Source organism: Halichoerus grypus, chromosome 2 (assembly GCF_964656455.1).
Source record: "Halichoerus grypus chromosome 2, mHalGry1.hap1.1, whole genome shotgun sequence".
NCBI classification, from domain to species: Eukaryota; Metazoa; Chordata; class Mammalia; order Carnivora; family Phocidae; genus Halichoerus; species Halichoerus grypus.
In genome coordinates this window covers 151,282,563-151,303,616 of record NC_135713.1, presented here as the reverse complement: position 1 = coordinate 151,303,616, position 21,054 = coordinate 151,282,563, and the positions used below count along the sequence as shown (strand labels likewise).

The window sequence follows — 21,054 nt, the reverse complement described above, 5'->3', positions numbered from 1 at the left end:
AGGCCGGAGGCTGGCTGGTGCAGCGATGTTTAATGGCAACTCGTAGAAACCAAGCCCATGCACAAGTAGAAAGTGCTCGTGGAGCCGGCCGGGGGCCCCCGCCGCGCCGTGCAGCCCTCCCCGCGGCGCCTTAAATAGATTCTTCACTATACTCTGTATGTTACAGTATGTACAGGCCCCCTCCCCTCGGGGGACGGGGGGGACGGGGCGGGCTCCGCGGCGCGCGCCCCCGCACAGCCCCTCCGGCCCGGGCACCGCGGGCCGCCGGCGGGCGACAGGGGAGGCGGGCCGCAGAGGGAGGGGGCACACGCCAACATGCGGAGTCGGGTGGGGGCGCGGTCGGCCCTGCGACACGAGGGGCGCGCGGCGGAGGGGGGACCGAGGCGGATACATTCAGAGACGCGTCAACAAATAAATAAGGCAAGTCAGGAAGGGTCGAGACGGGTGCAGGCAGAGAGGAGGCCGTGGAGAAGGGGCAGGCAGGGCTCCGGAGGTCACGGCGGAAGATGCAGGGAGGTGGGGTTCGCGGGTCGGGGGGCTGAAAGAGTGGGGGCACGACTCAGGGGGTTGAGGTGGGGCAGGGCGGAGACCTAGGGAGGGGGACAGCTGCCGACAGGGGGCTCCCCTCCCCCGGAGAGTCCTCTCCCTGTTAAGACTGCCAGAAGCGGCCCCCAGGGCGGTGAGGAAAGCGGGGCGCAGGTCAGGTGGCCAGTCCGGGCTGGGGGAGCCCTTCCAGCTCCTGGTTCTGCTTCAGTTCCCTCATCCTGCAGAGAGACGGGGACGGAGTCAGGAGACGAGCTGATGGGGCCGCCGCGAGGCTGGGGCGGGGGGTGTGGAGGTGCCCTGGGGGACCCAGCCTGGGAAGGGAGCACCTGTGTCTGCAGCGCCGCAGGAATCTCATGATCTTCCGGGCTGCCTGGTCCTGCTTCTTGGTGAGAAAGGAGCCTCTGGTGGAAGAAGAAAGGATGAGGAGCTGCGGCACACCAGCACCCTTGCCCTCAGCCCCGGGGCCGGCAGGGACAGGCAGGAGCAGGATGCTGGGCTCAGCCCCCCGGGGCCAGCAGGGACAGGCAGGGGCAGGATGCTGGGCTCAGACCCCCGGGGCCAGCAGGGAGAGGCAGGGGCAGGATGCTGGGCTCAGCCCCCAGGACGGCAGGGAGAGGCAGGGGCAGGATGCTGGGCTCAGCCCCCAGGACCGGCAGGGAGAGGCAGGGGCAGGATGCTGGGCTCAGCCCCCAGGACCGGCAGGGAGAGGCAGGGGCAGGATGCTGGGCTCAGCCCCCAGGACCGGCAGGGAGAGGCAGGGGCAGGATGCTGGGCTCAGACCCCCGGGGCCAGCAGGGACAGGCAGGGGCAGGATGCTGGGCTCAGCCCCCCGGGGCCAGCAGGGACAGGCAGGAGCAGGATGCTGGGCTCAGACCCCCGGGGCCAGCAGGGAGAGGCAGGGCAGGATGCTGGGCTCGGAGTTGGGCTCGGGGCCTCGGGCCGGGACGTGGAGGGCTGCGGGCGGCCGTACTTGCTGCGGGCGGGCAGGCTGCCCGTGGGCCGGTGGGGAGGCCCCGGCCGGCGGCGGTAGGAGCGGTAGTGCTGCTGGATGAGTACAGCCGCCCGGCGGCTCTGCTGAAACCGCTTCTGTTCATAGTAGCTTCGGAACTTGCTCTGGATCAGGATGGCCGCCTGGGTCATCTTCTTATAGAGTGCAAACTGCAGACATGGGGGGGAGGGGACGGGGGCTGAACTGCAGGGACAGAGACCCGGACCCCTGCGGGTCACCCCCAGGTTCAGCTGGTGTAAGTCTCTAATCCCCACGCTCACGGAAAGGCCGAATCATCACGGACAACCTCCCACCCAGACCTCGTGCCTGATACCTTAAGCGCAATCCAGGTCAGCTTGTGGAGAGAGAAGGGGAGTTAGGGCTTCAGCAGCGCTCTGGAGTGAGGATACGCATGCGCGCGCGTGTGCGGGTGCGCGTGTGCAGGTGCGTGGGGGGGCACTGTGTGCGGGTGCGTGTGTGCGCGTGTGCGGGTGCGGGTACCCGTGTGCGGGTGTGCAGGTGCGTGGGGGGCACGTGTGTGTGCGTGTGCAGGTGCGCGGGTGCGGGTACCCGTGTGCGGGTGTGCAGGTGCGTGGGGGGCACGTGTGTGTGCGGGTGCGCGGGTGCGGGTGCGTGGGGGGCACTGTGTGCGGGTGCGTGTGTGTCCGGGTGTGCGGGTGCGCGCGCACGTGCGCCGTCCAGAGCCCAGGCTCTCACCTGCTTGTACTTCCGGTAGCAGCGCTGGATCACGGCCGCAGCCACCTCCTGCTGCTCCTTCAGCCTCCGGCCCTGGGGCAAGACACGGAAGTCAGCCCCCAGGGGCCCACCTGGCTGACTCCTGACCTGCCCTTCGGCTGGCCGCGAGCCCACGATCTCCGCAGCCTCTGACCTTGTACTTTCGGAAGGCTGTCTGGATGACGCGAGCCGCCTCGTACAGTTCCCGCTGCTCGTGATCCGACAGCGTCAGCAGGGCGAAGTCACTCTCCATCTTGCCGCTGGCGGAGGCAGACAGAAACTCTGCCCAGGAGGGTGCTGGAGGGACGGCCGGGCGCCCACGCTCAAAGGGCAGTTCGCTGGAGGGGAACAGGGAGAAGGGAGGTCACGGGGCGTGTGAGGTCCCTCCTCTTCTGGCCAGGGACCGCGGTGAAGGGAGAGCTCCCCAGGGAGAGGTCCCCAGCCAGTTCATCCTTCCCTCAAAGGCCCTGGGGCCCGAGCCGCACTGGACTCTGGCTGTTGGAGAGGCTCCTTCCCCGCTCCCATGTGCCGTGGACGCGTCTGGATGCTCTGTCTTGAGCTGGTCACCTGGGAGGGGCTGAGCTGGGGAAATGGTCCACATTCTCCAGGTAGCTGGCCAGCCACGACATGGTCTCGCTGAGCCCCAGGGCCCCTGTCCGCTCCCTCATGGGCGCTCCGGCCTCGGGCAGCCCCGAGAAGTCCTCTCGTTTAATCCGCTCCGGCGTGGCTTCGATGATCTGCTTGGCCAGTGAGATCATGTCCACCTGCATGAAGGAGAAGCTGCTGAGTCCCAAGCCGCCCCGACTGCCAGGTGCTCCCGCCCCGCCACAGTGTAGCCACCGTCCACGTCCTGTCCCATCACTCCCCTCACCACCAGACCCTGAGGCCTTGCGGACGGCTGTCCCTGCTCCCCACGCTCCGATTCTTGTATTTACACCCCCTGGGCTCCCACGTGGGTGCACAGCCCTGTGTGTGGAGACGTGGAAAATGGGACGGGAAGGACCTGCTCCAGATGGGGATTCAGGAACTGAGCGAATGGAGCACCTGCCCTTCGGGAGGCTGGGCCCGCAACCCCAGCATCCTCGAGCCCCCCTCCACGCCCCCCTGTGCACTCTGTGCCGGCCACACGCAGCGCGGTACTCTGTGTCTGGACTTCTGTGCTGCGCAGTGAGTCCGGTGGCCTCTCTGAGGCAGGCAGGTCCTGGGTTTGGGCAGAGCAGTGCCCTGCTGCGCTCCCAGACTCCTCACTGTTAACCCCGTGCTGGCCTCCTGGCTCCTCACTCCATCACGCCGCCCCGCTTCCCCGAGAACCCTGTGTCCTCATGGATCAGTGGGGAACCCCTACAACCCAGCTCCAGCTGAGGCTGCTCCCCAGGATGTTCAACCTCTGATGCCTCATGATTTCTGAGTCCCAATCTCTGGCGGGAGCTAAGCAAAGGGTTCCCATGCCCATCCCCAAAACAAGGGTAACCAGCCCCTTCTGCCCAAACTGAAGCCAGACCCTGCTTCTGCTTCGTGGGACGCTCCGCCCCCCCACCCCACCCCTCACAGCTCCACGGCGGGCTGCGTACCGGGATCACGTCCACAGCCGGCGGGCCGTCCGTGTCCTCCGGGGCAGCCCCACCGTCCGGGGCTGGTGGGAGAGGAGGTGGTGAGGGGGCTGGCCCCTGGGGGTTGGTGGCTTCACAGTCCATGAGGAATAGGGGGGCCTCGGGGGCACCCGAGGAGACCTGGCCAGGGACAATGTCCTGCATGGCAATCTCGGAGGCCGGCCGAGGCGCAGGCGGAGGACTGCTGTCTGGGGCACTGGAGTAGGCCGACGTGACGGAGAAGGTGCCGTCCGACAGCTCCGAGGGCGAGGAGACGCTGCTCAGCCCTGCGAGGGGAGGGGAGCCAGGGTAGCGGGAGCCCTGGCCGTCCTCCTCCCACCCACAGCCTCCTCAGGGAAACTGGGGACGGCCCTCACCAGTGTCGGGGCTGGAGGAGGGGGGCGACAGGGCGAGCGGGGGCTCGGCTGAAGCTTCCTGTCTCTGCAGCTCCTGCAGACAGCGGGCGAGGCGCACGTGACCCCGGGAGTGCGCCACGGACAGGGGCAGCCGGCCCAGAGAGTCGGGGATGCTCAGCGCCTGCCTGTTCCAGCGGAAGAGGAGCACCGCGGCCTCCAGGTGGCCCAGGGCGCAGGCCCACATCTGCGGGCGGGGCGGGGGGGGGCGGGTGAGGCCTGGGGCCGCCCTGTGCATCCCCCCAAGACCCCCCCCAGGCAGCACGCCTGGCCCCCCGCCACCCTGCGTGCGCTCACCAGAGGGGTGCAAGAGAAGTGGTCCACGTTGAGCGGGTCAGCCTCCTGCTCTAGGTCCAAGCTCCCAGTCCCCACGCTCCTGGAGGATTTGGGGCAGGGACACCAGAGTCTGGTCAGGGTAAGGGCAGGCGCCGCGGGAGCATCAGAATTGAAGGGGCCGGGAAGCAATTAGTCTAGAAGCACTAAGGTCAGGGGGCGAGGCCCTCGAAGAGACGCAGAGCCTGAGGAGCTCCGAAAGTCAGCGCCCCAAGTCGGGGGGTGTTAGAATTCCCCGAGTGTGAGTCCTCTCCCAGCCCCCCTTCCCACAGTGAGCACAGCTCCCTCCTCAGTCCCCTGGCACGGGTGCCCCTCCCGCAGCCCTGCTCACCGCCACTGGCTCAGGGTCTCGATGAGGCGCGCGTAGCCCTGGGCAGCGGCCAGGTGCAGGAGGCTCATGCCCCGGAAGGGGCTTCCGTGCGCCAGACGTTCGGGACCCCTCCAGGTGGAGCGTGGGATCATGCTCTCTACCAAGACCACCACACGTGCCTCAAAGCCGGGCCCCTGGCCTTCGTCCTGTAGAACAGACCCCCTTATGCAGGGACCTGAGAGCCTGGCCCCCTGCCTTGGGATGGCCTTGGCCACCTCCACCTGTCCTCTCCCCACACCTCCCTTCCAGGTTCCTACCGCCCAGACCTCCGTGGGCCTTCAGCTCTCCCAGCTCGGGCTCCTGGGCGTTCCCCCACTCCCACGGCTGGCTTCCTCCAGCCACTCTGGCAGCCAGACCCCACACGGCTTTGCCCGTGTGCGCCCGCACACGGGCTCTGGTCAGCGCCATGCCCACAGATGACCCTGCGTCCTCTCCCTGTCCCTGTCCTCAGAGCCCCGGGCCCATGAGTGCCGGCCCCCAGTCTCCCCATCCCCTCCCCCACCCCTGCCTTCACCCCCACCCGCTTCAGATCAGAAATAGTCTGAAGCCTGTCATGCCAAGAGGGTGCCCAGAATAGCCACTCCTGCCACAGGGTGACGTCAGGGAGGAGGAGGCTGGGGACACGAGGGACAAGAGAGTCTCACAGCACAGCCGTTTTCTCTGGGAGGACCCTCCTCGGCTCCCCACCCAGACCTCCCCCCTCGCGGAGCTACCTGGATTGGAGGTGCGTCAGGACCGCGGCAGGAAGCCTGCCCGGCTGCTGCCATGTCCGCCATCCGCTTCTCCATCTGCTCTAGCCGCTCCAGAATGGACATTCGGAACTGGTTGTCTGAGGGGGAAGAGGTACGGGAGGCTGAGTGGCGGGCGGGGTCTGGGAGATGCCCCCAACACCACAACTGGCCCTGTGCCACCACCTGGGAGGGGAGGCCCCCTTTGACCCCTCACCCTACATGCAGCCCACCCAGGACGCAGTCCTTAAACTAGAGCTTTTAACACGTCCCGCTGACCTGGGACCAGAATCCGGAACTAAAACCATGTCCTTCAGGACACAGACGTGGTAGGGATTCCAGCGTGCGGCCCCGTGCTGCCCCAGATCGCTCACGCTCACGCTCACACCCGCTCACGCTCACACCCCCCCGGCCCTCTAGGTGAGCCCTCCGTCAGCTCTCCTTGCCCCAGACACTACCTCTGTCCCCCATGCTGGGGCTGAAGGACTCCAGGGCCCCTCCTCTCTGTTATCCACTGCCCAAGAGAGCTTGGGGGCTGTGATTTAAGAAGCACCACCCCCTCCACCCAGCGCCCCGCAGCTGTCCACAAAGAGGATGGCGAGGCTGGAAGGTGACAGAGATAGATCACCATGTCCATTCCTCCTCTTCTTCCCCCCACCCCGTGCACAAGAACGCACATGCACGCGCACACGCACACGCCAAGCTCTGTGCCCTCCTGAGATCACACGAGGACAAGGAGGGGAGGCGGCAGGGGATCGGAGCCACGGGAAAACAGGCACGAAGCAGGGTGGAGGTTGTGGATGTCCCGCTTGAGATGCCAGGGCGGAAGGGGCTCAGGGCCTAGAGGGGACGGTGGGGAGGAGGGCAGACACCGAGCAGAAGGGTCAACAAGGTGAAGGAGAGGAGAGACAGGACCGCGGGGAGATGAGCCAAACAAGCAACACAGAAGGGAAGGAGGCACAGTGGAACCAGGAAGCAGGGGGAGGGAGGAGCCCCCGCCTCCAGACAGCAGGGCTTTGGGAGGGGCCCCCCAGGGGTGAAACAGCAGGGGCATGATGGAGGGAGCGAGGGAGGCGAGCTCAGCAGGGACGGCAGCGCAACGGAGAGAAACCCAGAGGAGGAGACCCCGAGCTGGACGCAGGGGCCGTGGGGACACCGCACTGGGAGGCACGGGAAGGAGAACCAGCGAAGGAACACACAGTTCTCGATTTAAATACACATACGTGTGCACGCGCGGCTGTTTGTATAGGAAAGTGTGTTGAAGTGTATTAAAGGTGAATGTCACTGAGGAGTGATATGGTCAATTTTCTACTTTATGCTTCTCTGTTATTCCCAAATTTCTTAGAGCAAACACCTGTCCTCAAAAGTAGAGGGAAAAGCAGCAAGGAAATTGCAATACTTCCATCAGTACACACGGGTGCTTATGCACACCCACGTACACCCCACGTACACTGCTCCCGCCTCCTGGCCCCGCCTGCCTACAGCCCATCTTTGGGACAGGACAGGCCAAGGGCTGGGACAGAGACGGCTCCAAGATTTCTGGGGGAGAGGACGGGAGGGACAGTCGCTGCCGCCTTTAGAACTGACCCATGAAGCAGCAGCTGGGGAAAGGGTGGTAAATCGGGGGCAGGGCGGTGGCCGCCTGACTCCTGGGGGGTCTGGGAGCGCGTCCCACTGCAATGTGGGCCCAACACGGGGTACTCACCGTCCAGTGACAACCAGTCGAGCTGAGTACTAGGCAGTGACAGGAACCGGCGGGCTCGATACTCAAAGAGCACAGAGGCAGAAAGGGGCCCCTCCCGCCCCGCCACCTGCAAAGACACCAGCCCCACCTCATGGGCTGGGGGGGGCAGGGTCAGCGACACGGGCTCTCTCCCTGGCTCCTCCTCTGGCCCCGCGTGAGAGCCACACACGACGTTTCAAAGCTGGCGGGATTCCGACCATTCAAGGACCTAATACCTACTGGGGGCTGGGCCTGAGACACCTGGGGTTGTGGACCCTGCGGTGAAGTCGGCACCAGGCCTGGGAGCTGAGGGTCCACAGATACCTCTGCTTAGGAAGCAGCCTGATCCCCCAAGGTCTGGGCACAGAGGGCATGAGCCGGTCACCGAGGTCGGGGAAGGAGAAGCAGCTGCTCACCGCAGGGTCCAGTGAGAGCTGTGTCCCGGGCTCTCCGTGTCTCTGGCCTTGAGAACGAATCCACCAGGCCCCGGTCCCCAGACTACAGGCTGAGACGAATCCCAGCACCCAGCTTCCCTGGTCTGCCCTTGCCGCTCATGCACCCCCGGACCAGGCTGCTGCGATGGGGCGTGCTCACAGCCAATCTGTCGCCCCGTCACTCTGGTGGTCCCCGCGGTCCCAGAGCAGCTGACTGCTGGGTGCAGGTAAGGAGCAAGGTCGGAGGCAGAGGGCAGAGGGGAGCCTCGGCACTGAGCTCTAGGCCGTGCCGTCCGACGGAGCTTCCTCAGTGCCGGACGCGTCCTGGATCGGCACTGTCCAGCAGGGTGGCTACTGAACCCTCAGCGTGTGCTTGCTGGGAGGGAGGTGCCGAGTCCTACGTTTTAGTTCGTTCTAATGAACTTCCACGGGCCCACGTGGCTAACGGCTACCTTACCAGACGGCCCAGGTCTAGGAGGCAATGTCCTTAAGTCCAAGACTGGCCGAGAGAGACCAACGTGTCTCTCTTCTCATGCTCCTGAGAGCTCCCTGGACTGGAACCAGAAACTGACTGCAACCAAGCCAGAGGGCCTGGATGGACAGTGGAGGCCCGCTGGGTCAAATGCCTGACCTCCCAGGACGGGGGGCCGCAGACCCGGAAGGCCGCCGGTCAGCTAAGGACTAGATTGCTTACGCCAGAGCCTAGACCTTCTGACACATGCACCCAGACTCATGTGCCTGTTGGGGGAACACGGAGCTCACCAGCCCACGAGCCGGCCCCTCCCCTGAGCGCGCCCCACCCCCGTACCAGGACAGTAGCAGCGTAAGACCCCAGGCTGGACAAGCGAGGCTGGCACGGCGATGTGATCGAAGACACAGGAGTAATGCTCAGCGGCCTCTGTCCAGGGACCTGTGATGAGCACCTTGACACCACCCTGCAGAGACGAAGCCCAGAGTCATGCCACTGGAACTCGGTTGGGTGTTCATTCGCTCATTCACTCATCATGAATTCAGACCCTGAGGGAGCATGTGCGGTACAGCAGGCCCTGGGCTAGGTTCTGGGGTACAGGGATGGGGCAGGACCCAGCGGGGTGAGGTCAGCTAGCCTGGCCCTCCTCCCAACAGTCCTGCCAGCAACAGGGAACTCACTGCTTCCCCCAAGGCTGCCAACTCATTGGCAGACAGTGGTCATGGGCCAAAGCCCTTGCCTTGGGCTCCCACTGTCCTCCCACCGAGGTTCCTCCTCTCGTTCTCTGGGGCAGCAGAGAGCAGAACTTCACTGCAGGGGACAGACCCTCGGCTTCCCCAAGTCCGCGACAGGGGCACCTGGGGGACTCACACGACCACACCCAGCACGCGGGGGGTGGGGGAGGGAGGGAGAGAGGCTACCTGCAGAGACAAGGGAAGCAGCTATGCTCTGCTCTGCATACAGAGAGGGGCAGGACGAGAGCGAAGCTGCCACGCAGACAGGGGAGAGCAGGGGACAACAGGGGACAGCACTGGCTGAGTGGGATGGAGGAGGGTCTGGGGCCCGAGGCTCACCTCCGGGTAGGACCACTCTGGGGAGAAGTCCGTGATGGTGCTAAGAGCAGGAGAGAGCTGGGCGGCTGGGGCAGGGGCTCCTGGAGCCTCATCGCTGATGAGCTCTCCCATGAGGTCTGGGAATGATGCAAGACTGAAGGGCTCCAGTTCGCTGGCCCCAGCAGCTCCTCCAAACAAGGCCTCCCCTCTGCCTCCCCTGCCTGCTGGCTCCAGGGGGGCAGGTGAGGGTGGGGGCGAAGGAGGGGGTGAAGGTGCGGGGGGAGTGGCCCCCTGGGCCTTGAGCTCCTCCCCACCGCCATCGTCTTGGATGAAGAAGCGATTTCCTCTTCTCCCACCTGCTCCTGGCGGAGGAGGGAGACCCCGAGCAGCCTGGGGCTCTAGGGCAGCGGCAGGCTCCAGGGCAGGGCAGGGGGTGTGGGCGGCCTCTGCCTCGGGGAAGTCTGGGCTTAACCCCTGCCCCCCTCCATATGTCTGGCCCCTCTGGGGGCTGTTGAGAAAACGATCCGGGTCAAAGGCAGGGCTGGGAGGAGCTGGTGGGGCAGAGGCCTCAGAGCCTACGACCACAGCCAAGCTCATGGAAGGCCTAGGATCAGCTTGGGGAGCCAAGTGCCTGGTGGGCGTCAAGCCCCCGGTCCGCTGCTCCAGTCCCGTCAGGAGGAGGATTGCGGTGCCTCCTCTGGATGAGCCCCCTCGGGAGGTGGGAGGGCTAGGTCTGATCTCTAGGGGTTCTGCAAAGCCGGAGGAAGAGGAGGACGAGGAGGAAGAAGAGGAAGGAGAAGTGTGTGCCTTGGGGAGCTCCGGGGGAAGAGGGGCTATCAGCGGAGGGGGCTCAGGGGGGTGGGGGTGGGGGACAGAGGTCAGCGTTAAAGCTCGGGGCTCCACTTTCGGAGAGATGATGCGGTGTTTCGTGCTCCCGCACTTGTGGGTGAGGCTCCCGGAACCTGCGGTGGGAAGGGGCGGGAGGATCGCGGTTCTCCACCGTCCCTTCCCCGCAGCGTCACCAGCTTCCCGCACCCGGCCCCCGGACGACAGCCGTACTATCGGCTGCGGCCACTGGGAGGCAGGCGTGCACCCCCAAATTAAACAGGACCGGAGGGGCTCTGTGGGGACAGCAGCTGAGACCAGCAGGCAAAGGCATAAAGAAGGAATGTGAGAACACAACCGAGGGGGTACCAACTAGCCGTAAAGCTGGGGCTGGGTGTGAACGGTCACGCTGGGGTGGCCCAGAGCCGCTAAGGGCAGCAGACAGATCGAGAGCCTGGGCCGGGCCAGCGTGCCCCGGCGGGAAGGCGGGAAGGCCTCTTCATCCGGCCCTCTTTCTGGGATATGCAAAAGACGTGCAAATCAGCATGCAAACGCTAGCAGGACAGAGAGGCCCGAGGAAGCGCGGGGCGCTGGCGGGAAGACAGCTCCGGGGTCAGGGGTCACGCACCGAGGCCCCCGCTGCAGAGGCAGGCGTGGGTTCGCGGCGCGGGCTTGGCCGGGTGGCTGTCCAGGATCTGCTGCACCAACTGCTCCACAGAGAACTCCTCTGTCCCGCTCCCACAGCTCCACTTGATGCCATGAACTGGAAGAGCGTTGGGGGGGGGATGCTGGGGATCCCACAGGACAGGCCCCGAGACTCCCGGCCAGCAGCTTCAAAGCTCACAAACCTCCTTCGGCCCCTTCTCCGCAATGGCAAGAGCTCAGAACACGCCGGAATCCTCGCGCCCCCTCAGGGGAGCACCGCCTGGCTCGCAGGGAGCCGCTCACCCCACGCTGGGGGTACAGACCCCCCCGCCGCCCCCCGGGAGGCGCCTGTCTCCTCGCCCCCTGGGAGCGCCTTACACATGGGCTTCAGCTGCCCCAGCAGCTCCTCCCGGGACCACTTGAGCCACTCGCGACGGTCGCTGCTGACGGAACAAAAGATGGGGCTGCAGCCCTTCCCACAATCCTCCAGGGCTGGGACGTTCAGGTAGTGCACAAGCACGATGTCAGGATTCTGAGAGCACAAGGGCACACACAGAGCGCCGTGGGGGCCCGCTCTCTTCCCAGGCCTGGCGCCTCCGTCCCCCACCCCCCTCCCCTCTTCCCAGGCTCCTCCTCCCACTCGGAACCCAGTGGGTCATCTCAGACCCCACCTCCCTTACCTGCAGCAGCCAGTAACAGCGCCGATGGAATGTGGGGACGATGGAAGAGTGAACGTAGCAGCCATACAGACACTGCCAGGAGACAGGCTGGGGTGGGGGGAGGGCTAGTCTGCTCCCCAACTCTTCCTCTGTTCAGCCCCTTTGCAGGAATCCCAGTCTTTCCACCAGTTCCTCGTCAGCCCTTGCCCACCCCCACCTACTCCCCATCCCGGCACCCCGTGCCACGGGGACACTGGGGCCGGGGTCTCACAAGGCGGAGCAGACGGGACATACGGGAGGGACTCTCTAGAGATCAGAGGGCAGGGCGAGGGCACATCCGAGATGAGGAGCAGTGATTCGAGGGAGGGAAACCCGTGCTCAGAGGTTCAGGACTTGGACCCCTGAGGGGAACGGGCCTGGGCGGCCTCGGGGGGCACCTGAGTCCTAGAGAGCTGGGTCACAGAGGGACGTGGGAGGCGGCACGTGGGCTGAGCCACGGCAGTGAGAAGGGGAGTGGCTGGGAGGGTGGGAGGAGGTGGGCCAGAGCCCCGCTGAGGACGGAGGAGGGCGGCCGGGGCTGACGGCCGGGGCTGACTGCTGGACACCTGCCTCACCTCCATACCCTGGACCTTCAGCTTCATGTGGTCCTCTCGCGTGGTCTTCCCATCCTTCCGCTTCTTCCACAGGTACCCGTCCTTCCGGTACTTCACCTTCTTGCGGTTGTAGAGGATGATGGAGCCGTTCTGAGGCCTGACGAGGGGAGGGCTGGCCTTGAGTTCTGCGGCGGGACTCCAGGAGCCCCATCGCTGCCCGCCTTCATGAACCCGCTCACCTTGTCTTTGGGGCACAGGACAGCCACTCATCATGCTTCTCAAAAGTGATCAAGTAGGATGCGATCTCCTGTAGGACAAGGGGCACTCAGCTGGGGGTCCCCGCGTAGACTCTGGGGCTGGCCTCCTGCTCCGCTGAGCTCTGGCGGCTACTGGAGGCTCCCAGCAAGGACCGCTGCCCTCCTGGGTCCCAGGCTCCATCTCAGACCCGGGTCTAATCTCTCCTTCCCTCCTCCTCAGCCGGGGCCAAGTCCAAACTCTCCATCCTCCATGCTTCGTGCCGCCTCTGATTTTACTTTCCAAATCCCGTTTGTGCCACTTCCTGACTCAGAAAACCTCAATGGCTTGACACTGCCAGGATTTCCGAATTCCTCAACCTGACTCCGAGCTTCTCTCAGACCAGGGATAAAACTGCTCCCACCATTTACCTATATTCCACCTACCATCTCTGCCAGACCAGCCATGGATTCTCCTCTGAACGTGCCCTGAGCCATGAGCTCCTGAATGTTACTGTCCCCCCTCAGGCCTGAATGCCATGCACCCATTTCTCTCAGCCTGGACACCCTAGTCATCCCAGAGATCACATCCCTTCCCAGATCTCCGCCAAGCCCCGCTCCCTGACCCGGCCCTTCCTGCATTTACAGCAATTACACACGCATATGTCCTCTCGCTGACGATTCTCATCTAATGAAATAATCAAGCGCTGAGTACGCACAAACCATTGTGTGTGCGTGTGGGGAGGGGGGAGGACACGGAAGGTGTGTAACACGAGGACCATGCCTCCAGAAGGAGCCAGCGTCAGCGGTGGTTAAAAGCAAAGGCTCCAGAGTTAAATAAACTACACAAGGTAGACCCGTTTCCTCCCCTATAGCATGGGGAGAACAACTGTGTCTGCTCCATAGGGCCGTTAAAGGACTGAGAGAGGTAACTTAGCTCAGGTGCTGAGCGCATCGCTCGGTTTGTAAGAAGTATTTTGTTGCTGCTTGCTGTTACTTTTACCCGGGTGGATGTGCCCAGGAGTGAGCGCCTATAAGATGCAGGTCTCTACACCTCTTCTGTGGCCCCCAAAGAGCTTAGAGCAGTGCTCTGCACTTAGGAAGACCCCCATCCACCAGCCTCCAACCCACCTTGCCAGGCCCTACCCAAGGCTCCCCCAGAAAACCTCATTTGTATTCCACCGAAGTCGCTCTGGCGGCAGCAGCGGACAGCGAGGAAGACACTCCAGCAGCTTCTTGGGAAGAAAGATCTTCAGGTGGTGGCTGTTCTCTAGAGGGAATCAGAAGGGAGGGTTCAGTGTGCTGCCTCTGACCCGTCCGGCAGCCCAGGGCAAAGGGGCTGAATCCAAAGCACTGGTGGGGGGACTGAACCATGACAAGGGGAGCAGGGACGCAAGAACTTGAGAGTCACCACAGCCGGGAGAAAGAAAGGCTGGGAACCTGGGCTGTGAACTCACCGGCAACCTCGGTGGTGTCCTTGGAATTCATGGTGAGGGCTCCAGGGGGCAAGGTCACCCCCGGCCTGAAGGGCCGGGGGGAGGGGGAGTCTGTGCTGGGAAGGGAGAGAACAAGGTCATGGCAGAAGCCCCCCACATTGACCCAGGACGAGGAGAAGGAGCTGGGAGAGGGGTGTGGAACTGTGTCGTGGTAGCCCGGAAAGATGAGGAGGCAGGGGGAAGGGGCCAGACTGAGATGTGAGTAGAGCTGGGCATGGAGGAGAGGGAGAATCCAGACCCGGTGCCAGGAACCAGCACGGGTGGGGAGACACCACCGACAGAGTCATCAGGAAGAGACCAGTGGGTGGGGGAGGGGGAGGCTGGCCGGGCTGGCGTTTCCCAGGCCCTAGGGCAGGGGCTGTCGCGGAAGCTGGGGCTACGGAGAGATCAGGGCCTGGGGGCTGGCACTTCGGGGACCTGGTCCTTGGAGGACGGTTCGGCAAATGGGAGCCTAGATGCTGGGGGGAGGGCTGGAGATCTAAGTCCGCTGGAGAGCTGGGCCTTACAAGACACACCCTGGGTTCCTTCTCGATTTGATACTTGCAAGGGGAAGGGCAGATCTGACGACTGATCGTAACCTCCTCCCTCCCCTCCAGGTCGGTCAGGGCCCGGTCGGATCTGGGCCGGGTGGGTATCCAGGCCTCGGCTTCCCATCCCCCCAGGACGACCCATCCTCCACTCTGAGGCTCCCGGCCCTCCCCACCCCTCCTCCACCAGCGCTCTCCCCAAACGCCTCCGCTTCCCCTGGCCTCCAGGCCCACGGTACCCCATCTACCACTCTGGCTCCAGCCTGAGCCCCCACCCTCCCGAGGGAACAGATGGAAGCTGGAGGATGCTCCCAGCGCGGGCTCCGGGCGGCGGGCTCCGCCAGGTGTCCGGGGTGGAGAGGGGAGGAGGCCCGTCCGCGCTAGCTGTGTGCAGGGCAGCTGGTCGGGGTAAGGACTCCGCCCCTGGGCGCAGGTGCGCAGTCCCGGCCCGGCAGCCTGCCAGGGTGCCGAGCGGCCCGGGGCGGGGGTCCCCAGAGAAGCCCCGACGTGGGAGGGCCCGCCGCCCGCCCGCCCGCACGCTGGGGCGCTCCGGAGACGACGCGGCGCAGAGCCCGCGGGCGCACGGCGGCGAGGGCCGGGCCGGGGACCGGGGCGCGGGGTCCCCCGGCGGTGCCGGCGCCGCAGGTCCGCCGCGGGGCCCGGCGCGTTGCGGCGCCCCCTGGCGCGGGGGAGGAGGACGAGAGCCGGCTTGGGGGCGAGCCGGGAGGAGGGGCGGGGGTCCCCGCGGCGCGCGCCCGCGGCCCGGCCCCGCAGCGGCGCCCCCTGGCGCGGGGGCGGAGAGGCGGGCGAGAGGCCCCGGCTCTTACCTCCCGGGGTCCCGCGGGTGACGGCGGCAGCGGCCATTCTACCCCACACCGACCCCCCCCCCGGCGCCCGCTGACAGCGGCGTCCGACGTCACTGCGCACGGGGCGGGGCCTCCCCGTTAAGGGGATGGGGGCGGCCGGGTAGCGCGGGGCGGCGGCCGCGGGGCGGGGGGCGGGCTTCCGGGGCCCGGCGGGACCCAGCCCGACTTCCCTTTAGCTGGTCCCGCAGGAGGGGACGGCGCCCTCCCTCCCCACGAGCCTCTCCATCACTGCTCCCCGGGCAGAAAGACGCTCTGGGCTCGACTTGCTTGCTTTTTAATGTCAGAACAGAGGCCGGGGATCGGGCCTGGCGGGGGGGGGGGCGGGGGGGACGGGGGGCAGCCGGCCCCGGGGAGCCCCGCGAGGAGCGGGTTGACCAGGGAGGCCAAGGGGGCTGTTAGCGCCCAGTGCTGGGGGTGGGGGCAGCTGGGAGAGGCTGAGGAGGGGGAAACGCCTCGCTGTCACGAGTGGGGGAGGCTCCAGGGCCGCCAACCAGCCTGGGGCCCGCTGGGCGGGGGCAGCGGAGGGCGTCTGGGGCATCGGGGGCATGGGGTCCGTCCTCACTCCTCAGACTGCACCTCCATCCCCCAGGGCTTGCAGAGGAGCTTCCTGCTGGCTGTGACAGCGCTGAAGGAGGCCAGGGAGCCCAGCCGCCTGGGGAGGCAAGACCCCCCGTGGCCCAGGGGGCTCCAGGGAGACCAGAGCAGCTGTAAGGATGAGAACGGGAAGGGCGGTCTCTCTGGGCTTCCTAGCCCCCAAGCCCAGGCACCCCCCAGCCTCTCTGTTTTGTTCCTCTCCAGGCCAGCCACCCAACCTGGGGCTCCGGCCTCCCGCTGTCCCTCCTCGCAAGACCAGGCAGCCCCCGCACCCTCCTCCACCCTACCAGGTTCCTCCAGCAGACCTGGGGCCGGCCAGCGGTGAGAAGGTGGCCCTCTTCCTGTGGATAGGCAGCCCTGTCCTCTTCCAGACCCCGGTGTTCGGTGGCACTGGGGACTCCACGGTGGTCATCGGCAAGCGCCAGGGGCTCAGATGCAGCCCCAGAGCTGCCCCACTGGGTCTTCTTCTGTCTGTGGTGACGTGAGGCTTAGGAACGCAGAGCCTGGAGGCCAGGCTTCCTGTCTCTCCACTCTTCACCTCTCTGCCCTGAAATACTTCCTGCTGGGACCCAGGGGTGTTATCACTGGACTTCCAACTGTCCACCCCCAGCTTCCTGCTCCCCTCAGACTGGAGCACCCTCAGTCCAGGGACTCAGAGGTGACCTGTGGCTACTCACGACCCTCCAGTTCTGTGGACGGCTTTCCTGTCATCAGTGACCCTGTTTCCACTCCTTGCAGCTCCTGTGGTTCATCCTCCACCCCCAGTTCCCTCCCCATCTCCGTACAGCCTCCAATTCCTTCAAAGCTCTCAACCCCTTCCTTAGTTCAAACCCTCCTGCCCCCAAACCCTGCTTGGCTCCCAGAGCCCAGATGTCTCTCTCCTTACTCATTGATGAGTCTCTGTCGCCTCCTTAGATCCTCCAGGTGATAAGTGACTGCCCTCACCCGGGCTGGGATGCCCGCAGGTCCCTGCTGCATTCCTGCCAAATATGGCCTCCTCCTCTTTCTTCTGCAAAGCACCTCTGGTGGTGGGAGCCCCTCAGGGGGGTACAGGCCAGGCTGGGAGCATCCAGTGGCTCTCTGTGCCTGAGAATGGGGGGAAAGGGGCCAGAGGGCAGAACTGGGCCTCTCAAGGAGGGCTTGGACTAAAACAGGGAGTCAGGGGTGTTGGGAAGCCCAGATCATGGAAACAGGGTGACTGATGCAAAGAAAGGAGGGTGTGGCCCGTGCACTGGTTGGGGGACAGCAGAGGGAAGAGGTGGTAAGGTTAGCTGAGGATAGGATAGCAGTGGGTACGATTTTAACCAAGGAGTGCTGAAGGGCACAACGTTCGTCATACCAGCAGGGGTGGGGTGTACTGTTCTTCCGTCCCGGTGGGGCTGTAAAGCACAAAAGGGGAGCTATGTGCAGAGGACACCCTCATCTGTACTGTTTCTTGGACCGCCTCTCCCAAGCACCTGTCCGTCTGGCAGTAGGAGCTACGGTGTCCATCGGCCAGTGGTCCCCAGACGAGGGCTTATTGCTGTAAGGCTTAGTGCAAAACTCCACAGCCTTACTTCCGCCTCCTTTTCTCTGTGTCTACCCACCTGGGCCTTTGGCTAAGATTCTCCCAGAAGAGGGCTCCGGATCGCTGGGGCAGCAGTCCGAGGCTCTGGGGAGGCAAGCTGGGGGGTGCCGAGCGGTGGACCACTCTGGAACACCTAAGGACAAGGGAGGCTTGGGGCTGGCTCACTCCAGGGATTCAGGGGTCCCGTCTTTCCGTGGGACCCTCCGGCCACGTGCTCTCGTAGCCATTTCAGCTGAGGAGGTAGTGAGATCTCTGATTTGCGAGACTGGAGACTGCAGTTGTTTGAGCCTTGGATCTCATGCCAAATCTCAAACGTCTGTGCCCCGCAACCAGGGAACACCGCGTTCAGCTGTTACAGAGGAAGGCCCCAGCGGCCCCGCTGATGTGACAGGCGGGTTCCGGCTGGTCAGCGCAAGGGCCCAGCCGAGCAGAACCTCTGCTCACTCCTGCTTTGTCTCCCCTAATGCAGATAAACTGCTATCCTTCTAAGTAGCAAGGGGTGTGCAGAGGGGTTTGAGGACAGGGCTCAGCACTTCCAAAGTCCCCAGACTACATGCAGACTGGCCTCCTGCTCTCCAGGGGAGTGTCCTAGGGGTTGGCCTGGACCCTCTCTCTTCTCATCTCCACCTCTCCTTATGGGATCTCACCCAGGCCCATGACTTTAAATACTACCAATGTGCTAAGGACTCCCAAATCCCTATCCCCCCTGGACTCCACACATGGAGTCCACATCTCCTCCCCAGCCTTCCCCACCTCACAGGAAGGCACCCCAGATGCCCAGCTGCCAAAGCCCACAAACCTGGTACGCCTCACTTTCCCTCAACTCCCATATCCAGTCTACCAGCAAGTCGTGTCAGTCCTACATCGAAAATATACCCAGATTTTACTTAAAATGAAAAAATTAAAAAATAAAGTTTCACTTAAACTAAAAAAGGCCGGGGGGGGGGGGGGCGGGCTTGGCTGGCTCAGTAGGTAGAGCATGCTACCCTTGATCTCAGGGTTGTGAGTTCAAGCCCCACGTTGGGCGGTGTGGAGCCTACTTACATTAAAAAAAAAAAAAACTTTTTTTAATTTTTTAAAAAAAGTTTCACTTAAATTTTAAAAAGATAAAAAATAAAAAAAATACACCCGATTTGACTACTCCTTACCCTTTCCACTTCCACCGCCACTGTTCGGCTCATCTGCCCCCGCCCGGACTGTTGCAATGGGTTCCTCCTGCTCTCCCTGCTTCCATCCTAACCTCCCAATCATCTCTTCTGCCCAGAGCAGTGTGAGTAACCGTTTAAACATGGTTGTGTGAAATGCAGACAGGTTGAGATTTACTTCAAAATAATCTGAGTAGGAGGAGGCTGGACGGTCACACAGATGAAATGATCGTCCCTGGAATGATAATTTTTGAAGCTGCCGGCAAGGGCACACTGGCTTCATGATGAGTATTTTCTCTACTTAGGTATTTGTTTGACATCTTTCACAATAAAGAAATTGGGGAGAAAGAAAAAAGTCTGCTCGTGCCATTTCCCTGCTGAAAACCTTCCACTGATTTCCACTGCCCTTTGGATAAAATCCAAAACCTTTCCAACGGCTTGTAAGGTCCTGTATGAGCTGGCTTCTGCCTGACTGTCCGACTTTACTCTCTACTTTTCCCATGATTGTGAAGTCTCAGTTTCACTGGCCTGCTTCCTGGTCCTACAAGATACTGAGTTTATTTCTTTCTTGGGGCTTACCCCCCCTCACTATCCCTTCTTCTCCCCTCACCCCCCCACCCCACCCGGGCTATTATCAGACCAGCTGCTTCTCAATCTTTCAGATCTCAATTCAAACTCAGCTCCCCAGAATCGTCTTCCACAATCACCCTATCTAAACTTGTGTTTCCAGAATATTCTATTTTGCATTATATTATGCTCCTGTTTTGTTTTTTTATATTTCTTACTAATTGAAATTATATTTACATTTGGACATTCTGTGTCCTTCCTCCAGAAAGTAAGTTCTATCTGTTTATGTTTATTCCTTATCTTCCTCATTGTTGAATCCTTGGTGCTGAATATCATGTCTAGAACATTGTAGTTCTAGACAAAACCTATTTGTGAGACAAATTAATGAATCATTGGTCCCCTGAGACCAGGCATTGAGCTTCTTGTTCCTTATTTGCTACTCCTGTCGGGGAAGAAGCCAGGGGTGCCATCTTCCCTCCATCCTGTCCCCACTGGGTGGGGAGGACTCACTTGGCAAAGGGGATGAGGTTGTCTCCATCTTCCTGCACGACTGGACTGGGCTGGGTGGCTGGACCAGGCTGGGTGGCTGGACCTAGTCTCCTCATTGGTGCTGGGAGGATAATGGAAAATGAATCATTCACTCATGTCACGGCTGTAGGGACGAGACCAGCCGAAGATCTAGAGATTGCGAAGAGGGTTTGTGGTTCGGGAGAAAGGAAGGAGAGCTTCAGGGGTATTTCTAGTGCTGGTATGTTTAGGAGCTGAACATACACACAGTTTAAAGACAGCGGGCATAGGGAATGTGGACGTTCAAAGATAAGTCAGGAAATTAATTTTCTGGAGCCAAACGTACAGAGTAAGTGAGACCTGCAGATGGTAACTTGGGATGATGGAAGGACAGACAGGCGGGGACTGGATAGGGCAGAGGGGTTCGGGGTCGTTGGTACAGAATCGTTGTTTGGGGGCAGTTAGACAACTGAGGGCTGTTAAGTAAATCAGGTATGAGCGCTCACGAAAGTCACATGGGCACAGGGCAGAGCGGTCCCTCGGCTCCGGGGAGGGCGGGAGGGAGGGGGCGGTCAGGGCCGCGTGCAGGTAAAGGTGAGCAGGCAGGGAGCTGCACAGGGCCAGACTCAGGGGCGGCCGGGCACGCTAGAGGAGGGGTCTGAGCGGGGTGCCCCGGGCCCAAGGCGGGTGGGCCGAGCTCAGGGGGTCTAAGCGGGCGCACCCCCCCCCCCGCTCTCCGGGGCGGGGTGCCGCTGAAGGAAGCGGGACGGGAGGTGGCCCAGGCCTTGCGGGGCCACCTGAGCGTGCCAGCGCGGGGCGGGGGTCCTGGGCAGGTGCGCCGGGCCGGGCCTGGGGGAGCGGCGGCCTGAGGGCGGAACCCGGCCTGTGCGTCGGGGGGAGGCCGGGCCCGAGACGGCACCCAGGCTGAGGCTGCGGCCGGGCTGCCGGGCTTGCGCCACCTGCGGGCCGGGCCGGGGAGCGGGCGGGGGAGCGGGCAGGGGAGCGGACAGCGCCGCCGCCCGCGCCCGGCCCCCGCACCTGAGGCGGCGGCGCGGCGGGTTCCAGAACGCCAGGCCGGGCGCCGCGCGGAGAGGCGCTGACGGGAGCGCAGCTGCGGAGCCGGCGCGCCGCGCACCCGGGGGCGGGGCCTGGGCGGGACCACCCCTGGGCGGGGCGCGACGGGCGGCTCCGCCCCTGGGCGCGCCTCCGACGGCGGCGACGTGCGCGGGTCCGGGGCCTGGGTCCCCTCCAGGGCCCGCCCCTTGCCCCCCAGCCCTCCAGCCGCCCTCCACCCCCTCGCCCCGGCCCGGTTCCTCGGGCGCCGCAACCCTCCCGCCAGCCAGCGTCCTGCGCGCCTTTCTGCGCCCGCAGCTCGGTTCCCCGTCCGCGCCCGGTGGGCCCCACAACCCGAGCGCATTGCCCCTTTAACGGCAGTTCCCGGGGCGCTCCC

At 63.8% G+C, this 21,054-nt stretch overlaps 2 protein-coding genes and 1 long non-coding RNA gene across 18 annotated transcripts; 1 reads left to right on the top strand and 2 right to left on the bottom strand.

Moving 5' to 3' along the window:
- Nucleotides 1–15: 15 nt before the first annotated feature.
- CAMTA2 (calmodulin binding transcription activator 2) lies at nt 16–15,284 on the bottom strand. Of its 8 annotated transcripts, none has more exons than XM_036078296.2 (23): nt 15,186–15,284; nt 13,793–13,887; nt 13,502–13,605; nt 12,342–12,409; nt 12,124–12,259; nt 11,531–11,617; nt 11,229–11,382; nt 10,834–10,968; nt 9,402–10,342; nt 8,668–8,794; nt 7,408–7,542; nt 5,688–5,803; nt 4,936–5,120; nt 4,569–4,647; nt 4,236–4,458; nt 3,841–4,145; nt 2,837–3,033; nt 2,424–2,607; nt 2,252–2,323; nt 1,869–1,889; nt 1,517–1,704; nt 873–947; nt 16–764 (listed from the first exon to the last, which is right to left on the bottom strand). In XM_036078296.2, exons 2-23 carry the CDS (start codon nt 13,821–13,823, stop codon nt 701–703), a joined length of 3,627 nt encoding a protein of 1,208 aa, XP_035934189.1. In that variant the 5' UTR covers nt 13,824–13,887; nt 15,186–15,284; the 3' UTR covers nt 16–700. The 8 variants fall into 8 exon arrangements, with proteins under 8 accessions (XP_035934189.1, XP_035934185.1, XP_035934186.1 ...); XM_036078292.2 differs by lacking the exon at nt 15,186–15,284 and adding an exon at nt 14,598–14,738; XM_036078293.2 differs by lacking the exon at nt 15,186–15,284 and adding an exon at nt 14,598–14,738 and having other exon boundaries at nt 11,531–11,602.
- On the top strand, nt 14,637–16,160 carry LOC144381172 (uncharacterized). 2 transcript variants are annotated; one of them, XR_013445939.1, is made up of 3 exons: nt 14,637–14,766; nt 15,814–15,931; nt 16,023–16,160. It is a non-coding gene; the product is annotated as an uncharacterized LOC144381172 (long non-coding RNA). The 2 variants fall into 2 exon arrangements; XR_013445938.1 differs by lacking the exon at nt 14,637–14,766 and adding an exon at nt 15,355–15,503.
- Nucleotides 15,514–21,049, bottom strand: INCA1 (inhibitor of CDK, cyclin A1 interacting protein 1). 8 transcript variants are annotated; one of them, XM_078067796.1, is made up of 7 exons: nt 20,643–20,743; nt 19,608–19,707; nt 17,405–17,518; nt 17,158–17,197; nt 16,705–16,904; nt 16,124–16,289; nt 15,515–15,876 (listed from the first exon to the last, which is right to left on the bottom strand). In XM_078067796.1, exons 2-7 carry the CDS (start codon nt 19,700–19,702, stop codon nt 15,790–15,792), a joined length of 702 nt encoding a protein of 233 aa, XP_077923922.1. In that variant the 5' UTR covers nt 19,703–19,707; nt 20,643–20,743; the 3' UTR covers nt 15,515–15,789. The 8 variants fall into 8 exon arrangements, with proteins under 8 accessions (XP_077923923.1, XP_077923922.1, XP_035934210.1 ...); XM_036078317.2 differs by lacking the exon at nt 20,643–20,743 and adding an exon at nt 20,111–20,249 and having other exon boundaries at nt 15,516–15,929; XM_036078315.2 differs by lacking the exon at nt 20,643–20,743 and adding an exon at nt 20,402–20,507 and having other exon boundaries at nt 15,517–15,929.
- Between the last annotated feature and the right edge of the window lie 5 nt (nt 21,050–21,054).

What these genes read in the sequence shown, in the direction of transcription:
- CAMTA2 (XM_036078292.2), bottom strand. An exon ending in CGACTGGTTGTCACTGGACG is followed by an intron (nt 5,804 to 7,407) that starts GTGAGTACCCCG and finishes CTTCCCCCTCAG; the next exon opens with ACAACCAGTTCCGAATGTCC. An exon ending in GAGACCCTGAGCCAGTGGCG is followed by an intron (nt 4,648 to 4,935) that starts GTGAGCAGGGCT and finishes CAAATCCTCCAG; the next exon opens with GAGCGTGGGGACTGGGAGCT.
- INCA1 (XM_078067794.1), bottom strand. Translation starts at nt 19,702, where the DNA reads ATGAGGAGACTAGGTCCAGCCACCCAGCCTGGTCCAGCCACCCAGCCC. An exon ending in AGTACACCCCACCCCTGCTG is followed by an intron (nt 16,905 to 17,157) that starts GTATGACGAACG and finishes CCCCATTCTCAG; the next exon opens with GCACAGAGAGCCACTGGATG. An exon ending in TCACCGCTGGCCGGCCCCAG is followed by an intron (nt 15,930 to 16,123) that starts GTCTGCTGGAGG and finishes TCATCCTTACAG; the next exon opens with CTGCTCTGGTCTCCCTGGAG.